Source organism: Antrostomus carolinensis, unplaced genomic scaffold (assembly GCF_000700745.2).
Source record: "Antrostomus carolinensis isolate BGI_N321 unplaced genomic scaffold, ASM70074v2 scaffold8214, whole genome shotgun sequence".
Lineage (NCBI taxonomy): Eukaryota > Metazoa > Chordata > Aves > Caprimulgiformes > Caprimulgidae > Antrostomus > Antrostomus carolinensis.
The window spans coordinates 41,556-51,928 of record NW_010312752.1 but is presented as its reverse complement, the minus strand read 5'-3'; the positions used below and the strand labels follow the sequence as shown (position 1 = coordinate 51,928).

Here is a 10,373-nt window from a genome sequence, read left to right as displayed (position 1 = left end):
GGAATGACACACAAAGCTGCTATGCCTCAGTTATGAGATGAGCTTAAAACAAAAACCAAAAAACCTGGTATTTCAGCAGAGTGGCTTGTTTGCTGATGGGACAGACAGCTAGCTGGGACAAAAACAATTCTCTGAAATTCATCTAGATTCACTTCTCAAATATTTCAGTGAAGTTGCACCTTAATTTATGACTTCTTGCTTTTTGGCAGATTTGTCTAGTCAATGACCCTCGACCTCAGAACCCGTACAACAGGCTGTATACAGTGGAGTACCTGGGCAACATGGCAGGAGGGAAAAAAACGCTCTATAACAACCAGCCTATTGATGTCCTGAAAAAATTAGCTGCAGCGTCTATTAAGGATGGCGAGGTTGGTTTGGTTTCTCTTTGTGGATGACACGGTGCTACTCTTGTCATGTAAAACTCGCTGGGAATGGCCTAGACAACTCTTCCTTCTATTTGTAGGCTGTGTGGTTTGGCTGTGATGTCGCAAAGCACTTCTATAGCAAGCTGGGAATCAATGACATGAATATGTAAGTAGAAAAGCAAACCAGAATACCATTTGGGATACTTGGCAAGGACACAAACAGTCCTTTAGCTGCTTAAGAAACTGATTTGTACATACTTTGGATTATATACTCCAAAAGAGTATTTTTAAATAATTCAGTAGCAACAGTTTTTTCACTTGTTAGCTAAAATTGTAATTCTTTAAAGATGCACTACAAGCAATTGTTAAATATTCTTACTCATTTGAATTGTCTAGTATCTGGTAGAGACAAACTCTTAAAGGAATCAGTTTTTGCATTTATTCTGACACTAAAAATAGTTGAACTTGTCCACCTGTGCACTGGCTCCTAGGATAGTGCAGTCTACTGATTGCCTGGTTTACTAGTTAGAATTGTCCCTGTGTCCTTCTGATATTGCTCCTGTGGATTTCTAATAGATATAATCATGAGCTGGTGTTCGGCGTCTCTGTCAAGAACATGAACAAAGCAGAACGATTAATCTTTGGAGAATCAATGATGACCCATGCCATGGTCCTGACAGCTGTCACTGAGAAGGTAAAGTGTTCCTCCAGAACTTCTGATGTTTGCATGAATGCATTTGAATATTTTGGCAGCTTGTTTGGGTTCTGGGCTCATTCAGAGTGTGGAAGCTCTTCTGCTGGAGTTCAGCATTTGTGCCACAACACCCTGGTGCACAAGGCCTAGGTTGTCTATTCTCCCTGTGTTGTTTGTGTCTCACTGTTCAGAAGTATAAATATTTAATAAGGGGGAAAGAATTTTAGACAAGTCAAGGGCTTCTTTCCTTCTGCCCACAAACCTTTATTGGAGAAAGAGAAAAGAAAGTCGGCTTCTATTTTTAAGATCCTGGAAAACCTATCTTAACTGATTTTTAAATATAGATTCTGATGTATCTTGATAAGCAAGAAATGAAGTATGACAGCAAGTATTTCCTACCATGTGCCACTGCATAGGTTAGTCCCATCTACATTTTACAGCATGAAGCTCCTTCTGTTAAAATGCCAGTAGGAGGCACTTTGCAACAGTCTTAACTTCCTGCAACTCAGTGGCATGTGACCTCTCTGACCTACTCGTAATTAGGAAAGGAAAATGGTGTCTAAAATAGCTCTGTGGCAGACAGTAGGCTGAGATGAATCCACAACTAAATCTGCTCCTGGCAGTATAACAAAGCACATACAAAGTAAAAAGAACTCTGTGAAAATTTACAACTCAAGGTTATCTGCAATGTTGATGTTTTCCATTTATTTCCAGAAGTTGTCACAATTAAATTTTCTTTGAAGTGATCTCTTCCTGTCCAGCATGGCCTTGGCTTGAGAAATAACTGAAAAAGTTTCCTTGAGCTCTGGAGTATGAGGACTTGAGATGGGACTGCCAAGTCATAAGAATTTATGTAGAATTTAAAATAAATTATCCTAGAACAAGTTCAGCATTTAGAGGCTTTTCCACATTCAAAATAGACTAAGTTGTTTCTACTTTTTGTTTGAACATGTTGTCTTATATTAAACCTTAAATTAATCTAAAGGAGCTTTGATAAACCGAGTTGTAAAATTTAATACTTTGGATTTACCCATTTATAAAAAGGCTTTGAAGATTTAAAAAATCCTTTTACAATTTTACAACATAAAAATTGATTTGGATTAAATGCACCTTTTGCTTAAAAACTTAATGTACATAAACGTGTTTATCCCAGTTTGTCTGGTAGCATCAAGATTTGATTATCCTTAGTCAGGTAGCTCTCGTGTCTCATTTTAAGGACCGTCCTGTATTTTTTTTAAGTGAGAATAGAAGCAATACAACAATATTACATTGAAATTAAAAAAGGATTTATGGGATGTTTTGCAGGTTAGTTTTTTTAATTAAAAAAAAAAAGTAGTGAAAGAATAACTATTCTTTGGTTCCTCAGGGGACCAGGCTGTTTGGAGGAAGCAGCAGTTCACTTTGTGACACACAAGCCTATGAGGCTGTTTTCAGTGTTTTTATGTCCTTAGTAGATTTGAACCAGACTTCAGTGTAGGCTTGAATACTGCACATGCTTCTGAACATGAACTCAAATGTACTTCATGCTCATTAGAAGCCTTTTAAAGCACCAAACTTGGAGCTGGATCCTTCAGCTAGATTCAAGTGTTTGCACTTGCCCTTACTAATACTGTTCTCAATTATTACAGTTGCTTCATTGTCCTTGTTCCTTTCCTCTGATTCCTAGTTGAAGCAAGTTGTGTATTCTGCATTTCATGCTCTGACAGGTGATAGGGAAGGCTGCTTAAATTGTTTCAGTAAGTCCAAACTGGAATTTATTTAAATTTTTCTGGTTAAAATAAGTATTTATTGCAGGCTCTCTTCTTAACCACATTTCTTCATATTTTGTGTAAGTGGGTAGACAAAGTGTTTTGGAAAGTTATATTTCTCCAACCATTAGCAAGAAACCATTGTCTGAAACTTGCCAATGCCTGTAGACTTTCCAAGTGGAACTCTGGTTTGGTGCTGGATTTAGACTTGGAAGGGTTGACTGCTATAAAATTACATGGTCCTTCACTACTAAATAGCCATTAACTTCTTTGGTTACAGGATGGGCAAGAAGGTGCATTTGAAAAATGGAGAGTGGAAAACTCCTGGGGTGAAGACCGTGGTAATAAAGGTAATTTATAGTCACGGGAACAGAAAGCTGAACTTAGTGTTTGGAAATGAGGGGAAAAGGGGATGTGCTCTCTGTTCTTAAAGACATGCATGAAACAAGCCTGCAAACAGCACATGGATCACTGAGTTAAGGCACTGTGTTCCTGGAAGACAAATGTTCTTCACTTAAATGTGATTTGCATTTAAGTAAATTGAAAGTAAACATTGAATGGAGAAGTAGGAAATGTCACAGGATAAACTTGACACTCTGGTTGCAAGTTCAACTATAGAGGCACCTGCATTTTTCAGAAGATGGCCATAAGTGAGTGATGCTGATGCTTCTTGACAGGCAGGGCATCTTGGTCCCAAGGGCAGGAGGACAGAGTTGATGCGACCCTATGGAAGCTGGAACTTTTAATATAGCTTAATGATATGGGGCATTTATTGTCTTTACACTACAGCTTTTCACAACTGAGTAACCACACTGCTTGTTTAGTCTATGGAAGGCAATGGGAAGATAACTGGTAGGATCCTGTCACCAGGTGAAATGGATTCAGACTGTCTAACTTTAATCTGGTTAATGATGATTACCTTCTTTCCTCCTCTGCAAGAGGTGACATGCTGTCAGGTTACATTAGTATTAGTATTTTGTACCATGAAGAGTACAGGGCCTGCTGGGAATGGTAGGGTTTATCAAAGGAGGTCTAGAAAATTTATCTGCAGTCTATATAATGAAGTATTTAAAGTAATAAACTTTGGCAAAATAACTTTTTTAAGGTTGAGTTTATTGCTGTAAAGCTGCTTATTTTCCTAAGCATTGCACACCAGTTTGCTGTTGATCACAAGTAAATTGCAAGCTATTGTCCTTGTCAAAAAACAAAACCCAGCAGCTGTGGGAATTTGACAAACATGGTAGGGAGTGAGCAGAAACTGCTATTTAGTTGCTTATAACCCTTTGCAGAACAAAAGTCTGAAAAAATCTGGTAATATTAGTCTGGAAATTTGGTAGTACTTCTCTTCTGAAATACCAATAATTCCAGTGGGCGTGTAAACCGATCTCTTAATAAAGGCACAATAGATGGGAAGTGCTTTGCAGTATCAAATAAGATAGGATCACTTCCAAGAAGTGCACAGTATCCAAATGCTTTTTCCTTCTGGTGTGAAAGCAGAAATAAAGACTTCACTACAATACTTTTAAGTGTACTAAAGTTTTTGGTAACAGAAGTAAGCTTAAATCTGTACACTACAGCTGTCTCCTCTTTGGAACCTCATGCTGGCTGTGACTGATACTACTTAAATAATCTTCCTGAGTTATGTGTGAACCTCAAGTAGTTTATATTTTCTTTTAAAGCACTATTTATCAATCACTGCAAGCTTTTACTTACTGACTTTGTAAATGAGGAAATGAGAGCATGGCTGGTTCCAGCTTGTGCTGTGAACAGCTGCAATGTAAAATATTCTAGCTCCAAAACCTCTGTTTAAAAAAAAAAGTCATAATTCTGGTTGCCTTTCTGAAGCCACGCTGAAAACATGACCTGCAGCATCCTCAGTGTTCCTCTCTGGTATGACAAGCACTCACAGCAACCAAATCCCCAGTTAAGGTGTGGTTCTGCCCATGCTGGGTTTTCTGCATTAACTTGCTTTGCTGTTGATGTCTGTCTCAGCCTGTGCTGTTGTTCCTTTAAAAGGGGTTTGTCAGTGCTGTAGGGCTGTAGTGGGGTGGATGAGCCAGGCTGGTGTGGCACATGGGCAGGTGCTGTGGACACAGTGATGAGTCAGTGGTTTAGGAAACTGCTTCTGGTTTCCCTGCTCAGCCTGGGAGTGACTGGAGGGTGCTTCTCTGCTGGTCTGGGGGCCCAGCTCTGGCCTCCCCTTGCTCTGGGTGAGTGGGGCTGATGCTGTGAGACCACTTCTCTTTTGCTTTGCCAAGGCCTGCACTCAGGCAGCATTTGCTAAATGACTGGAGTGGAGCGAGATCTCCATGATTTTTGTCATGTCCTATCTGAGACAGGCTGGATGTGGACTCAGCCATGGCATGACAAGCTCACTGATGAGCATGCCAAGCCAGGCCATCACACAGTAGTCACTGCTGACCACATTTTTCTGTTGCACATTAATCCCAAATGTTGTGCTCACAACATTTGGTGTGGCTGAAATTTCCCAGGATGTTTGGGGTTTCTTCTGGGAATAGATTATTTCTGAAAAGCTCTGGTTTAGGATGTGGTCTTATTCATGAGCTTTTGATATCTTACACAAACAGCTAACTAAAACATGGAATATTCTTAGAATGGCATCTTAATTTGTATTCTGGCCCCTTGGTCTTGCACTAGTGTCTGTTCTGAGTTAGCTGTATATATTCATGGCAAAGTATTCCAATAAAAATCTTCAGTCTTGACAAAACAATGAAACTGTTGATGTTCAGCCTTCAAGGCTTATCAGTGGGACAGCAGTAAAATGTACTTTGGAATGTCAGATGAAGTAAAGAAGCCAAATCAATACTAAAGAGAAGTAACATCAAAACTTTTTTGCCTCCAAATACAAACTAGTAACTATTCTGTTAAGCACCTTTGTAATAGAGAATATAAAATATAAAAATGGCTGGTTAGTTGTGCTTTTATTGTCAGAACGCTTTGTTTTGAGACACTCCAGATACTTGGTGTGTGATGTTAGATGCTACTGGTGTTACAGGAACACTTCCAGGAAGGAAGTGCCTTACTCAGCTCGCTTTACAACCGCTCAGCGTGGACTTTCGTTAGTACTCCAAACATTCTGAAGTTAATAGGTGTCTGTCAGCAGCTTTGATTGTGCTAGTCATATCTGCTCCTTGGCCAAGGTTCAGAGTTGTTCTTTATTAGAACTGGAGAAAGACTGGGCTGAAATTCAGGATATTGGCTCTTACTCCCAAGCCTGACACTGCTAGTAGAAGTTGTACCTGTGGAGCTATGACTGAACAGTGGCAGGTCTGTGCTAGTGTTACTGGGCTGGAGCCTTGGTGAGTGCTGATGGAGCTGTGGAGGTGGTGATTGATGTATGTGGAGAGCCCCATGCATTTTTGGCTTTCTTCATTTCAAGCATGTAGTTCAAAATGAAAAAAATAAGAACTACAGCAACTAGGAATTAAAAGTGTAGTGCCTCAAGCTTTAAGTTAGAAAAAACACTAGTTAACCTAGTTATCTTAGTCTTTGAGTATTACTCTGAACTTGTTTGCCAGCTTTGTAAGCTTAACTTGCCACTTGGTTTGCAGTAACAGTTTACCCTCCTTAGACGTTATCTCTTTCCAAATATTGGTTCAGTTTTCAAGACTGAGCTCTTCTAGAGCCATTTAAAAGGAGCTACTTGTTCTTTGAAATGCACTAGGACCACAGAGTGACTTGAATAAACCCTGCCCATACCTTGTGTGCATGCTATCTATGTGAACTTTTCTGGGTGAGTCACTCTCATTTATCTGTCTTCTACCGGTAGAGACCACAGTCTCTGGAAAGTCTTGCTTGCTGACTGTATTTTGTTTTTGTTAGGGAGTTGCCTGGAAAAGTGCCTTGACAGAAAACCCATCAGAACTAGGAAGCTTGACTCTATTTCAGACTACTTTTTTTTCAGGGATGTGAATCCCTTCCGGAATTATTTTCTTAGGCATGACCAAACAACCCACTCTTGAGCTAAAGGCAATTGTTATATCCTTCAGAACTTGTTCTCAAACATTAGAAGAGGTAACTTGACATGGCTTCCTTCTCTTCACTGTCCAGTACCAGCTGGTGTAGGAGGGTTTGTAATCTGTCCTGGCTCTCTTATTATGCCATTGAATCTGTCTGGCAGTGACTTTTAATCTATCTGCCTTGTTAAGGAACTGAGAAGTTGTGTTTGGATAAGTCCAGTGCAGAGAACCAGAATCCACATCAGTAAAGAGGCAGCCAAGAATGATGTTAAACTTGGCACATCCCAGTTGAGGCCCAGTTGGGTGTGGGGGATACAAGTAAGCCCCAGCTCCCATTATGTCTTGGACAGGATGATAAAGGGTACAGCCTGCAACAAAACACCAGAGACTAGACTTGGAGTCATTAAAAAACAAACAAATTACTTATTGTTGATAGGAAATGGAAGTGTTATCTCATGGGGTCCCTCTTGCTTTTCCCCAAGTACAGTCTAAGGGACCAGACAACACCTGTTTCCTCAGACTGGCATGGTGCAGGACTGGAAAGACTGGGACTCCTGGTTTGGGTATCATGGGATGAAGTTACACACTCACACTCTGCAGAGTAGGCAGAACTGAGTTCTTGTGGTAGCACTATTCCTGGAGAAAGGGAAGCCCTGGGAACAGCCCAGCATTGCCTCTCCTAAATATTTAGTAATCACATTCATATCTGTTGTAAAAGTGTTTCTTGGAATCCTGTCTGTTTTTCCTCAAGGAATGAATACAGCTGCTAACAAACATTGCTTGTTTTTTGAGGTAAAAAAGTCACTTCCCAGTCAAATATTTCCTTTCTGTGTTTTACTGGCACTTTGTCAGCCATACAGGCACGTTTAATTATTCTGCTTACTCTTTTGTTCTGGAGACAGTACATTATTACCTAACTTTGAACCCAGCTTATCCCATCTGATATCTTTTTTTTTTTTAAAGCAAGCAAGAGGGGAACACTAAATCATTATCAGATCCATTTGATAGGAGTCAATCTGTTTGTTTTGGCATGAAAAGAACTTTCTTGTGATACATCTCCAGCAAGAAGTCAGCAGCCTTTTGACTTTTTTAATCTCTTGTACTGGTTGGTGCATACAAACTTTTCTGCATTAAGGCATTTTAAGTATTTAAGTGTAGACATTTAGTGTCTGTATTCATATATGTGTGTATATATATATGTCAATATATATATCTCATCCTGTAAGTACACTGCGACAGAAAGGCTGAGTTAATTTGTTCTTCCTGTGGAGGAGTTAGAGCACAAGCACAAGGTGGTTGGTACTGGGTCCTTTGGGAACTTTGCAAGGGTTTTATTTTCAGGTGCCCATATCCTAGGTTCTGCAATAACTTGCAGTCCATTTGTCCTTGCCTGACCTCTCCCTGGCCAGCAGCTTGTCTGTTTTAAAATACTGCATGTTCAGATTTTCCCTTGGGTAAGTCAGAGAAATGTGGACCAGCCTCCTACACAGAGGAGGACACTTTTGTAGTCAGGTGCTGTGTTCTGTTCCAACAAGATGATAATGTTCCAAGTTCTTTTCTGTATTCTGGCCTTAGAAATGGTTTGAGTAGAAGCAATAGATTAATTGCCTGAGGTAAAACTCCATTGTCTACACTGCCCAGAAATGCAATAAACTTTTCTGTTTCTTTTTTGCTTCTGCCTGTTACCTGGATGGGATGCAGAGCTCAGGGTTGCCTTAGGCAAGCTCTTAGGTGTATGTATTGCTGCATATAAAGTATGTGTCACCTTTTAATGAAGAAATTGATAATGGCTTTCATTGTGACACTGGGCACAGGCCTTCTCAGAGAGCAGCCTTCCTTATTTGCATGTTCTGAAGTTCTGCCTGACGCGTCCTCCTTGTTCAGGCACTGTGATCCTAATCAGCGCTGTCAAGCCTTTGAGATACAGGATGTCAGAAGCAGAGTTCATTATCCTCTCAGGGTGCAATTACTTATTGGCTCTTGGGAGTGAGAGGTTTTTGTGTGTCCCAAGAACTCATATCCTGAAGAGAGAATAATCAAGGCAGCTCCCTTTGGCAGTGCTTCTAAAATGGCTTCTAGCTCGGATTACAATTGATAGGGTTTTTAATTTATGGGAATTATCTGATCTCTTGCTTTAGAAACAAGATGGTGTAGATAGATGCATTTATTGTCCATATTCTTTGGACATTTTCTTGTTTCATTTGATTGTGTGATGATACTGTATAAGGACATGAGGAACTTTATTACATAAAGCCTTCTCATCTGTCTTCTAAATGCTTGCTTTCTCCCAGCCACTCTTATTTTCAGTTCACCTTGAACAGTTTGTTTCCAGTGGTAGCTTTCTGCTAAAACCATGATACTCTAAATGTGACTACCCTCCTGCTCCAGTTCAAAGGTTGTTCACTGAAATTATCAGTAAGAATTATATTGAGGGAGAAAATTAAAATTTAGTTCAGCCAAAGTGTGATTTAGATGGCTCTGAGGAAAACAGATGGCATCCTCTTACTGCAAGAACTAAAACAGCAAAGTGTTTCCTGAAGCCAAAGGTGGTTTGGATATTCACCTGGAAAATTTCCCTTTTCTTAACAAAATCCTGAGCACTTGTCATGCCAGAGACTCAGATAATTTTACATTCTACCTTAATTTATTTTTTTTAGTTGCAATTCACTGGAGTATTCTCACTGCCTGTTTTAACTGAGGAAGCATACATGATGAATATTCTGGGTCTTGTTTTCCTAGCAGGCTTCTTGCTTGGTCTTTCAGTGCACATGAAGTACATCCAGTTACCCTATATGTTCATTTTTTTGTGATTTTTTTTCCTGTGTCTTGAGAGATATGAAATATGACTAGGTCCTGTTTGTAATGCACCATTCATAGGTGCAACTTGTATATGTGACTGTTTCACTGTACTGGTAATGGTTCTCTGTTGTAATGAATTGTTTTCATCTCCAGGTTACCTGATCATGACTGATGACTGGTTTTCTGAGTACGTGTACGAAGTTGTGGTGGATAAGAAGCATGTACCAGAAGACATCTTGGCAGTGATGCAGCAGGAACCAATTGTTCTGCCAGCTTGGGACCCTATGGGGGCTTTAGCCAAGTGAACTATGGAATACTTGCCTCTTAATGGTCCACCAGAAGTAGATGCAATAGAGAATTCCAGTGGTTGGAAGCCATAGCCAAATGATAATGTGACCGAGCACTCTCAGCATGGTCCATACTCTTGAAATGAAAGTTAAGGGTCTTTGGGAAATAGCGCTTTACTGACTTGGCTGAATAAAGCTCTCAGGCTACTCCGCAAAACTAAAAAGGGAAAAATTCCTAATGAAAACGTGTTATATGTGTTGTCAATGGCAGTTTGATTTTACCTTAAATTTTTAATCAAAATCAGCATAGTAACTCAGTAGAATTATTGTAACCAGTGTTTTCCCTATAAAAGATGGCCATAAAAGGCCTTTCTTTAGAATTAACCCCTAGGTGATTGTTAGAAAAAATAAGATACATTGTCTGAATTGTACCATAAAAGAATGCCCCAAATATTTTATATATTTACATTTTTAGTTTTGCTGAAGTTTTGGAGGGTACT

General features: G+C 39.6%; 1 protein-coding gene across 1 annotated transcript in view; it reads left to right on the top strand.

Annotated features, from left to right (window-relative positions):
- The window catches only part of BLMH (bleomycin hydrolase), a 15,858-nt gene extending 5,756 nt beyond the window's left edge, over positions 1-10,102 (top strand). Inside the window, exons 4-8 of the mRNA XM_010167093.2 lie at positions 210-368; positions 464-531; positions 942-1,059; positions 3,088-3,157; positions 9,740-10,102. Of these exons, the coding sequence (XP_010165395.2) occupies positions 210-368; positions 464-531; positions 942-1,059; positions 3,088-3,157; positions 9,740-9,891 (567 nt within the window). The 3' untranslated portion in view covers positions 9,892-10,102. The remainder of the gene's footprint in view (positions 1-209; positions 369-463; positions 532-941; positions 1,060-3,087; positions 3,158-9,739) is intronic.
- Positions 10,103-10,373: the final 271 nt, after the last annotated feature.